This window comes from Electrona antarctica (genome assembly GCF_951216825.1).
Source record: "Electrona antarctica genome assembly, chromosome: 18".
Lineage (NCBI taxonomy): Eukaryota > Metazoa > Chordata > Actinopteri > Myctophiformes > Myctophidae > Electrona > Electrona antarctica.
Genome location: NC_136799.1, coordinates 5,355,863 through 5,368,299, shown reverse-complemented (window position 1 = coordinate 5,368,299; position 12,437 = coordinate 5,355,863). Strand labels below are relative to the sequence as shown.

General features: G+C 42.9%; 1 protein-coding gene across 1 annotated transcript in view; it reads left to right on the top strand.

Annotated features, from left to right (window-relative positions):
- The first annotated feature begins 59 nt into the window (after positions 1–59).
- The window catches only part of LOC306942131 (uncharacterized protein), a 33,682-nt gene continuing 21,304 nt past the window's right edge, over positions 60–12,437 (top strand). The window contains exons 1-4 of the mRNA XM_079527866.1: positions 60–384; positions 3,658–4,161; positions 4,955–5,062; positions 7,409–7,518. Of these exons, the coding sequence (XP_079383992.1) occupies positions 234–384; positions 3,658–4,161; positions 4,955–5,062; positions 7,409–7,518 (873 nt within the window). The 5' untranslated portion in view covers positions 60–233. The remainder of the gene's footprint in view (positions 385–3,657; positions 4,162–4,954; positions 5,063–7,408; positions 7,519–12,437) is intronic.

Below are 12,437 nucleotides of genomic sequence, written 5' to 3'. Positions count from 1 at the left end.
CCACAAAAAACGCCATCAAATGGAGCAGTACAGATCTCCACCAGCAGGTGTCACAGTAATCATGAAACTCGGCGGCGACCCGGTAGGTCTTCTTCCTCATAGTTAACGGTCGGAACTAGAATTCGAGAAAAAAAAGAAGAACAAAAGCATCTAAATAACACTGTCGTCGAGAGAACAAACAGCGGACACATTGTTTACGAATATATTAGTGTATTATTTTAACTAAAGTAACAATGTGTGACATAGAGACGCTGAGGCTGTTCGTCAATGAACGACTGAGCTCCGTTGCCGAGGACATATTAGCTGTGTTTGTCAGAACTATCGTACAATACCAACAACAAATAGATCTGCAACACAGACATGGAGACGCCACTGAACTAGCAGGTTTGTAACTGATCACATTTTTATTTTATTTTATCTTTTTATCGTATGTGCATCTTGCTGCCATCTTCCAAGTTCCAACCTGTAGAGTGTAAAACATTGACATGTCAATTTGATTCCCAGTTTAGGGCAAGAAAAAGACAGTAAACAGACCTATGTTTGGTTCCATGCAGTTCCTGGTCGCGGTCTTGTCGGTTGATACCAGTCGAATCGGCTAAACATTTAGGGTTCTGATTCTGGATCTGAACAAATTCATTGTCAGTGGAAACACTGTGACCTGGTTCAAAATTAGGCAGGACAAAATAATGGAACAGGTACAACCTCTGTGGAAAAGAGGCAAGCGAGTAGACAATTAATCTTATATAGTCTAGTAGCCAGCCCATAGAGCCCCATTGTGAACCCGGACATGTTGAGTAGTACTTTTCTAACATAAAACCTTGGTGTACTCAATGAGTACACCAAGGTTTTATGTTAGAAAAGTTTAGTATGGATCCCCAGCATGTAGAAACTGCCGGATGCTAACTTGCATATGTTGAGCAATTTTCATAATTGGCATAATATGTGACCATACCAATTACAACCTATAGAAGGCAAAATATTAAAAATGTCATCATGCTTTATGTAGCATGTGACATGTCAAACTAGGGGGTTTTCATGATGCTGAATCCATTCCAAGCATTGGGCTAAAAACGGCCAATCTGACATCATCAGCACAAAATGTGGGCCCAAGTGTTTTTTTGCAAAACTAATGCTTGGAATGGATTCAGCATCATGAAAACCCCCTCGTTTGACACATCACATGCTAGATAAAGCATGATGAAATTTTGAATATTTTGCCTTCTATAGGTTGTTAATGGTATGGTCACATATTATGCCAATTATGAAAATTGCTCAACATATGCAAGTTAGCATCCGGCAGTTTCTACATGCTGGGGACCCATACTAAACATTTCTAACATAAAACGTTGGTGTACTCAACATGTCCGGGTTCACATTCAGGCTACTAAACTAATAATGAATATCATAGTGACTGAGGTCCATGGTATGAAGATAGGTTGAAAATGGTTGAAGTGGACCTTTTAATGAAATGAGACGCATTGACATTTGATTGATTGGTTGATTAATTGATTTATTAACAGTTTGCAGAATTACAGTACATTTCAAGTACAACTCAATACAAAAACTGTTAACAGTGAGTGGACGACACCATAAAGCATTACACTTGTTTACAATAGGGCCCACCATTTTCAATTCATCAAAACATTTAGAGACATGCGAATATACACAACTATATAGTCAAAACAGGAAATCATCATAGGAGGTAAAAAGGGGAAAAAAACATATAGGCCTAGGCCTACAGTGAGGGGGGAAAGGGGTGGGTGGAGGATTCAGATTTTACGGGGGCCAGTTTGAATGGCAGCCGTCCGTAGGTGCCCTTTGAGAGCGGTTTTGAAGGAGTCAAGGGATTCGCATGTCTTAATGACTGTTGGTAGGGCGTTCCACATTTTGGTGGCATAGGAGCGAAATGAATTTAGTCCCTTGTTTTTTTCCGAATCTGGGTTGCACATGGTTTGTTGAACTCCCTCTGGTGTTGTGGGTGTGGACTTTGTTGACATTAAGGAAGTATTTAGACAGGTACATGGGTATCTTGGTGGTGTAGTGAATCTTGTGGACCAGACCCATTGCAAGGTGCTGTATCAGCATTGATGCCATGGATCTAGAGAACATGACATATGCTATTTATTATAAAATCTCAAATAGCCCTGAAACATGACAAATCATCATAATCAAGCGTCATGTGAACCATGGCTAGTTCTTAAATTGAATTTGCATAGACTTGACTCACCAACATATCGTCGCTGTCAGGTAGAAACCTACATATTTGAATTAATTTATTTATATGCAAATTAATGCCCTACTTTGTCATGTGACCGTAACACACAGAAGTAGTAACAATACCCAATCTACAAGTTCACAATGTGTCATGTTCCATCCATCCATCCATCCATCTTCAACCGCTTATCCGTAGTCGGGTCGCGGGGGCAACAGCTCCACCAGAGAGCTCCAGACTTCCCTCTCCAGAGCAACATTAGTGACTTCCTCCTGGGGGGATGCCAAAACGTTCCAAGGCCAGTGAGTCGACGTGTTTCCTCCAACTGCGCCTTGGTCTGCCCCGGGGTCTCCTCCCAGTGGGATGTGCACCGAGGCCTCCCTAGGGAGACGCCCGAGAGGCATCCTAACCAGATGCCCGAACCACCTAAGCTGGCTCCTTTCCAGGCGAAGGAACAGCGGCTCTACTCCGAGTCTCTCCCTCGTAACTGAACTTCTCACCCTATCTCTAAGGGAGATGCCAGCCACCCATCGGAGAAAACTCATTCGTTGTGTGAGCTTAGTTGTAGACCTTTTGCCAGGATTTATGTGTGGGATGATTGATTTATAGTTTTATACACCTTAATCAATCAATCAACGTTATTCTCACAACACAATTACAGGTAACAGTGACGTGAAACTCTTCATCGTTAGGGGCTTGCGCTGAATAGTTTGTATAACCGGTTATACAACAACAAAAACAAGCCAATTTCGATCAGGGCATGACTGGGCTGCATGAACCCCACCAGTTGCATGTGATGCACTTGTGGATTTAGTTCTGATGATATGCCTGCCTGCCATTATCGTACAATATCAAATGTTAAAATATTTCGTGTGCTCAACAACAACTCAGATACTACCGGTACTTCTCCTGTCTTTATCCCAAAGTTCCTCACATTTCAGAAACAACTCTTGCATTTTATCGTCCTTACTAACTACTTACCTAACATGTTCTGAACTTCTGATGTGAGAAAGCACATTGAGAACCCATACAGGGAAAACCCTTTACTTGTACAGTTTGCACACACACACACACACACACACACACACACACACACACACACACACACACACACACACACACACACACACACACACACACTCACTAACACACACACACCCCACCCCTCCGACTTCTTCCCATTCTGTTTCACTTGGTAAAACACGCCACATTTTGAGTTTGCATTTTCATAAGTCATTTGCGTCTGTTTGCGCGACAGTTTTCATAATAAAACAACATTTTCACAATACAAGTTTGGGGGTGGGGTGTGAGAGAGCTAACATATGCCAGATCACGCGGTCAATACCAAATGAGAAACAAAAGAGACAAATGGAGATACAAAACAATATCACATATAAAGTTCAACCATTTAATTGTTCACTGTCATTCTGTTTTTTTTACCCTAGACGTCCTGCACCCCTCTGTGTGTAAAGAGGAGGGTTCCCCTGAACATCAACAGATGAGCTCCAGTCCCATTCAGGAGGAACCAGGGTCTCCACACATTAAAGAGGAACACAAGGAGATATTCCAAAGACCGTCACTAGCAGTGAAAAGTGAAGCGAATGAAAGAGCGCCTCTAGCCAGCACCTCGACGGAACACATGAAAACACAAGCCGATGTAGAATACTGTGGAACATCACAAGCAGCTAACGATGTCCAACTCCTCTCTTCTGAATCTGACACTGAAGACAGTGACGAGTGGGAGCAGACCAGGGAAGATCAGCCAGCTTTAAACTCGGTGAAATTACACAAGACACACACTGTGGGTGGACAAAGATCGCCTTTGAGCAACAAGGTGTCCCAGGAACTGAAAGCGTCAAGTACAGAGAAGAAGCCCTTTAGTTGTACCGTTTGTGGGAAAAGGTTTAATCAACCTGGAAATCTAAAGATGCACATGAGAATACATAGAGGTGAGAAACCCTTTAGTTGTACAGTTTGTGTGCGCAGTCATTAGAGTTTTGAACTTGTCATGTCATCTTAAAAATAATAGCAATCACATGAGCACCACACTTACCAGCATTTACATCTAATAGGCTGGTACAACCTGACATATTCATTACCTTAATGCCTGCAAACCCCAAACAAACCAGCAAACAAAAAGGAATACGTTGAAAGTTTATGCCGGTCAGCTACAGCCAGTACTTTTTTTTTAAAGATAAATTTTTTGTGGCTTTCGCCTTTATTTTCTTTTTAAAGAGGGATAGGTATACAGTAGGCTGACAGGAAAGGCCGTAAAGGCCGTCGGGATTGGGAGTCGAACCCGCGGCACACTGCCAGACTGGATTACCAGCCAAGGTGCCCAGAAGGCTACGCCAGCCGCCCGGGCCTACAGCCAGTATTTTTATTTGAAATATGATGTAAATATAATCATTGGGACATTTCCAAAATATTGATACTTGAAATGGGCATTGTCACGAGTCCAAACATCACATTTAATATTCACGTTTCGTGTTTGTTTGTTTGTGCTGATAAACAAGCTCTCAGCGCTACGCAAAGCGAACATGTTGTGCGTTTGTTGATCTGCTGTTTTCCCTAGTTTGGGTCCCGGGCAAACATCTAATCTTTTGGGTCTGGACCTGAAAATGTTGGGAACCACTTGAAAGGAGGCTTGTGTGTGAATGATTGTCCACTGCCTTTTCAGCAATGTTATGGATTACATGTGGGGAAAGCAACTTATTTTGTAATTGTCCTCCATTATCTCAGGTCACGACAGTCACCCAGGCAGTGACAGTTCCTCGCCCTGGGGTCAGACAACCTCCTGGCAGAGTGGACCACAAGAGGTTGGCCTTGGCCCTCCATCCATACCCAACAGTAAGTCCCAACGTTGAACTACTACATTGTGCTAGCTACAGTACATACTATGGATGGGACCATATGAAAATTATTCGCGCCGATTGGCGATAATCAAAATATGCTTCAATGCTTTTCTCGGGGGAACATTAGCCAAAAATAGCAGATCTGCAACGTCTGTTCGTCTGTGAGTGTCCGTCCGTCGGCCTGTCCGTCGGCCTGTGAACAGCTAATATCGGGCACCGCTGGACCAATCGACACAAAACTTTGCAGGCACACTCCCAGGAGACCAAAACCTTTCATTTAATCTGTGGTTACACTTGCAGTCTTACTCTGTCATTTCACACAGGACTGTTCCAGACAGGCAGAGAGAGAGAGACAGAGAGACACTGCATTATGGAGAAGGAGCTTGAGAGAGAGAGACAGAGACACTGCATTATGGAGAAGGAGCTTGTTGTTAGAAGAGGCTAGTTGGAGAAGAATAAGAATAACTAGAAAGAAGCAATTCTGGGAAATTGCAAAGTGTGGTTGCCTCACTCGCTAATATAGGCCCCTCCCGGTAATTTTGCTAGCCAATTACAATGTAAAGTCACCCTTGTGATCATGTGTAAGTAATTGGGAGGGTTTCCCCCCCCTGAAATCATGTTTTTGCAACAAACGGGTAAGTGTTTTTGCAATTGTGGCGCCCCCTATAGATGCTTTTGGCTTTTGGCTCTGTGTTTATTAAGCCACCCTCGACATTTGATTAAAATTTGGGATGGATCGGACATTCCGTTTGTGATTTGTGCCGTTTTTTGTAAAATAGGCCCCTCCCACTAACTTTGGAAGCTGATTACGGACGAACGATATGGACTATCAAAATTCTGACTCTGCTGATTTAATCGGATAGGTCCGGAGATCATGTGTACCGATTCTTGTGAGATTTGGCCAAAATCTGTAGCTGGAGGATCCAAAAGTGTGTTTTGAAGAAAATTCAAAATGGCGGAAAATCTATCCTGACGCAAATGGGCGTGGCCTATATGGGGAGATGTGTCATGACTCAAGGAATCCATGGAATTCTTTTTTTTGATTTTACGACCTACCGTGCAAGAGTTATAATGCAAAACGTAAAGTGGGCTGTTATAGCGCCACCATGAGGCCGACCGATATAATTATGTTAATTAATTTTCATAATTATTATGAACCTCCCCTCCAAGTGTTGTAACTACAGCCCTTACGGTCTCAGAGAAACAAATAGTTGAATGTGAGTTTTCCCATTTTCCCATTCAAGTGAATGGGGAAAATTAATTCACTAATTAATTAATATCAATTAAACTATACAACATTTCTCTTATCAATCAACAAGCACACGATTCCCGATGAAGCCGGTCGATTTGACATATGGCTCGAGTATGTTTGGCAAAAACTGTGGGAGGAGTAGCGTGCCAAAATAAAGTTTATACAGAATAATAAACAAAGAAAGAAAGAAATAAAAGGTAAGGGGAACAATAGTGTGGTTGCCCATAGGCAACCACACTAATAAAAGGTAAGGGGAACAATAGTATGGTTGCCCATAGGCAACCACACTAATAAAAGGTAAGGGGAACAATAGTGTGGTTTCCCATAGGCAACCACACTAATAAGCTGAAAGAATGACTTTGTTTTGGTTCATTTTCTTTCTATACAGCTCTGTAACTGTTTTGCAGCATTTCACATGGCCAACAAGTCTTACAGACTGTCCCTACAAACAAAAAGTACATTGTGTGATGATTTGGCATTTTTGTTTGTTTAGCCATATTTAGGGAATTTTTTTAATACTTTGTTAACCAGTGGTGTCTTTATTGTGTCATACAGTAAGAAGATAGAGGTAGACCACGCGTTGGTTGAAACGCTGCAAGTTTGCGCATTAAAGTAACTAGAACGGTGCCCGTTGGACACTGGCCTACTTGGAACGATGCAAGTTGGAAATGCATGCCCCACCCAGATATTATGTCTGTCTCCCTTTATGGAGTTCTTTGTAAGGCATGCCCAAATGTGGAGTATATGCAGCCAGCTTGTGGAGTTCTGTGTCAGGCATGCCCAAATATGGAGTGTTATGAGGTCAGAACAGGCCAGCTCCATATATGGACGCTGGGCAGGGGCCCGGTCCAGAGCCCGGGCAGAGGCCTTTTTGGGGCGGTTCTGGACAACCGTGGGTCCGACCGACTCGACACCGGGCACTGCACCCCCTGCTGTGGTGTGGGACGCGTGTGTCGAATTTGAAGTCGGTGGGGCGAACGGTTCTCGAGTTACCTGGATTACACACAGAATGAACTATAATAGTTTGAAAGGACCTTGAGTCATAATCATTTGTCTGACAAATCAACTAAAATGTGATGATCTTGACAGCTCTAATGCCAGGAAGCCCAGCCTCTGCAGCCATGGTGTGGAGGGTCCAGGAGCAGGATGATGGCTCTCCATCCTCCCAGGCCAGCGGACTGCCCACCACACAGCCCCAAGTGAGTGTCCACTAATACTATGACTGCCCACCACACAGCCCCAAGTGAGTGTCCACTAATACTATGACTGCCCACCACACAGCCCCAAGTGAGTGTCCACTAATACTATGACTGCCCACCACACAGCCCCAAGTGAGTGTCCACTAATACTATGACTGCCCACCACACAGCCCCAAGTGAGTGTCCACTAATACTATGACTGCCCACCACACAGCCCCAAGTGAGTGTCCACTAATACTATGACTGCCCACCACACAGCCCCAAGTGAGTGTCCACTAATACTATGACTGCCCACCACACAGCCCCAAGTGAGTGTCCACTAATACTATGACTGCCCACCACACAGCCCCAAGTGAGTGTCCACTAATACTATGACTGCCCACCACACAGCCCCAAGTGAGTGTCAGTGTGTCCACTAATACTATGACTGCCCACCACACAGCCCCAAGTGAGTGTCAGTGTGTCCACTAATACTATGACTGCCCACCACACAGCCCCAAGTGAGTGTCCACTAATACTATGACTGCCCACCACACAGCCCCAAGTGAGTGTCCACTAATACTATGACTGCCCACCACACAGCCCCAAGTGAGTGTCAGTGTGTCCACTAATACTATGACTGCCCACCACACAGCCCCAAGTGAGTGTCAGTGTGTCCACTAATACTATGACTGCCCACCACACAGCCCCAAGTGAGTGTCAGTGTGTCCACTAATACTATGACCAAAAATGTTTCGACTAGCTTTTTTCCCACTGATGAAAACTAAATGAAAACTAAGCTAAGGTGACTAAAACTAAGACAACAAATAAAAACTAGACTTAAAATGTTAGTAGGGGACTATTGGACAAGAGATCCAGTATAAGTAAAAGACAAGTCATTTTACACTTGGTTGCATGCTGAAAATAGCAGATCTTCAAGCTCACAATTTAGTCGACTAAAACTGGACCAACAATAAAACATTCCAGGTGACTTAAAGTTTTGGTTGAGGGAAGTAGGAGTGTTGGGGGACATTTCTTATGTTTTCCTTTGTAACATTATGCCCTACTTTCCTTTGTAACATTATGCCCTACTTTCCTTTGTAACATTATGCCCTACTTTCCTTTGTAACATTATGCCCTACTTTCCTTTGTAACATTATGCCCTACTTTCCTTTGTAACATTAAGCCCTACTTTCCTTTGTAACATTATGCTCTACTTTCCTTTGTAACATTATGCTCTACTTTCCTTTGTAACATTATGCCCTACTTTCCTTTGTAACATTATGCCCTACTTTCCTTTGTAACATTATGCCCTACTTTCCTTTGTAACATTATGCCCTACTTTCCTTTGTAACATTATGCCCTACTTTCCTTTGTAACATTAAGCCCTACTTTCCTTTGTAACATTATGCTCTACTTTCCTTTGTAACATTATGCTCTACTTTCCTTTGTAACATTATGCCCTACTTTCCTTTGTAACATTATGCCCTACTTTCCTTTGTAACATTATGCCCTACTTCACGTCACATACAGAAAAGTAGCAGAAATCTCGAAGCGCATGGCTCTATTTTTGTATACCTCTGGAATAAATGTTTTGAAAGTGGAAGGGGTTAACCGTCTGTGTGGGGGTTATGAATATAATGGCAAGTATTAACGAGATCTTGTGACTGAATAATAATAAGTGGATCTAATGGTTTTGGACATACAGTATAACTATAAGGTTTCCATCTGACAGTGACCTTACGTACAGTAATGGTATGTCTCTGATACGGGTGAAACATGCAGTACTAATCGATTTAATCATTTATATACATTTCTTTTAGCTATTTTCAAAAATAGCTAAATTAAATAAAGCTGATCTGCAAGCTTGGGGATCGGCTATGTTCGCTATTGTTGTGGTTTTGGTGACATTTTAAGTAGTTCCGGTCATTTTGTGGGGGGGGCACTGGGGCCACGCATTAAATGAATCCACAAAACTAGTGCCATTTGTATTGTTGACCTATTTCTACCAATGAACGAAGGTTGCACTATATGGTAGAAAAAGGTCAACATGTCGACAATACAAATGCGTGGCCCCCAGTGCCCCCCACAAAATGACCGGAACTACTTGATATTCACCAAAACCAGAGCAAAACTCCCACCACGGGACTCGGGCAATCAATTAATACAGTTGCAACCACTATATTAATGGCAAGTATTTCATACAATTTAAGTTTTAAAGGTGGCTGCATGCCACCATTTTAGGACGATAACCTAATCACCTTTTAGGTGAAAGTGTGATCACCCTTTAGGTGATCACCCTTTCACCTAAAAAGGTAGTGGATTGAGAAGCCCCTGACTGACTGCAGTGCGCATTTCGAGGGGCGGAGCTCAATGTGCTCTGAGTCAAATGTGGGCTGAGGTCAACGTGGCCGGCCGTGCACAAACGTCAGATCCTCTGTTTTAAGTTCCCCGCGGCTGTTTCAAGTCACCCCCGGAATTTTCGCAGTTCATGCGTATAACGTTTAACGCGTTCACGACACATCGAAGCTATCAATCAGCATATAAACTTACATGAAACCGTGGAAAGTAAGTGAGACTGTTATTATGCATAATGTACTTTGTAAAAAAAAAACATGTTAGAGCAGTGGAGAAGCGTTGTTACCCTGCAACAAGCCACCCAGTTTCTAGAGGCTCTGTGTGTGACTGTAGTTCTGTTTTTCCAGAAGGAGACGTCACGTTACAGTTTTCCTGTTCCATGTCAGTTCGTCATAGCTCCCATTTGATTGGCCAGGCAGCAGATTTGAACCGGAAACACACCTTCATATACCTGTATGTTTCAAATCTGCTGGTGAGTAGGGCTGGGTGCATTTATTAACCCATTCAGGCCTGACGTCGACATTTAAAAAAAAAGTCTTCTAAATCATGACAATTTTCTGAAAGATTTGAGGCACATTTTAACGATTTAAAAAAAATAGCAGACCTAGTGCCGCGCTATGAGCTTGTAGATCTGCTATTTTTCAATAGCTAAATTATAACATAATGTATGTAACACCAAAAGTGGTTCCCGCTCAAAATGGGTTAACCGCGATACCGCGGTTGTGCATACCGAGTAGGCGTTTCAAGTTCATAACTGCGATTATTATGTTTTATTAAAAAAATATAAAAACGCATTTTTACAAAGTGCCAATTGCCTAAGCTGTAATCCTGGGCGCTACTCTCCCTCTGCCCACCTGGGAAGAGCCCCGAACTGAGCTCCTGCTTCCTTCACTTGCACAATGTAGGAGGCGGGACTAAGGGGGACTTCCTGTTGGGATATCACCCCTGTGTTTGCTTCCTGTCCATCGGGAGTGCATGTAAGTCAGTCATTTTCTACGGACAATTATAGTATTTTCTCGTCACTTGTAATTTTTTTAATTACGTTTAAAAAAAACTTTTATTCATATGGTTCATTCATTTACCATTTGTTTTTATTGTAATGTTTTATTTAGGGTTTTTTTCTCAAGGGGAAAGTTGTATGCTCCAGTGCCTGTCTGTGCTGCTGCACTATACATACAGGAATACAGTACAGTACAGTACAGTACAGTACAGTACAGTGGAGTACAGTACAGTACAGTGGAATACAGTACAGTACAGTATAGTGGAGTACAGCACAGTACAGTGGAGTACAGTACAGTACAGTACAGTACAGTACAGTACAGTGGAATACAGTACGGTACAGTATAGTGGAGTAGAGCACAGTACAGTACAGTACAGTACAGTACAGTACAGTACAGTACAGTACAGTGGAATACAGTACAGTACAGTACAGTACAGTGGAATACAGTACAGTACAGTACAGTGGAATACAGTACGGTACAGTATAGTGGAGTACAGTACAGTACAGTGGAATACAGTACAGTACAGTACAGTACAGTGGAATACAGTACAGTACAGCGGAGTGCAGTACAGTACAGCACAGTACAGTACAGTACAGTACAGTACAGTGGAATACAGTACAGTACAGCGGAGTGCAGTACAGTACAGTACAGTGGAGTACAGCACAGTACTGTACTCCACTGTACTGTACTGTACTGTGCTGTGCTGTGCTGTACTGTACTGTACTGTACTGTACTGTGCTGTACTCCACTGTGCTGTACTCCACTGTACTGTACTGTACTGTACTGTACTGTACTGTGCTGTGCTGTGCTGTGCTGTGCTGTGCTGTACTCCACTGTACTGTACTGTACTCCAGTGTACTGTACCGTACTCCACTGTACTGTGCTGTACTCCACTGTACCGTACTCCACTGTACTGTGCTGTACTCCACTGTACTGTGCTGTGCTGTACTCCACTGTACTGTACTGTACTGTACTGTACTGTACTGTACTGTACTGTACTGTACTGTACTGTACTGTACTGTATTCCTGTATGTATAGTGCAGCAGCACAGACAGTCACTGGAGCATACAACTTTCCCCTTGAGAAAAAAACCCTAAATAAAACATTACAATAAAAAACAATGGTAAATGAATGAACCATATGAATAAAAGTTTTTTTTAAACGTAATTAAAAAAATTACAAGTGACGAGAAAATACTATAATTGTCCGTAGAAAATGACTGACTTACATGCACTCCCGATGGACAGGAAGCAAACACAGGGGTGATATCCCAACAGGAAGTCCCCCTTAGTCCCGCCTCCTACATTGTGCAAGTGAAGAATACCGAGCAGGCCGCTTACTGCGCCAATCAAACTAAGCTATGGTAACGCCACCTCCAGGCTGAGCCAATCAAACTAAGCTATGGTAACGCCACCTCCAGGCTGAGCCAATCAAACTAAGCTATGGTAACGCCACCTCCAGGCTGAGCCAATCAAACGAAGCTATGGGAACGCCACCTCCAGGAAAAGGGAACTAGTCATGCACAGAGCCTGTTTGGAATGAGGTGGATCTGCAGTATATAAATAGTTTGATGCGAAATAT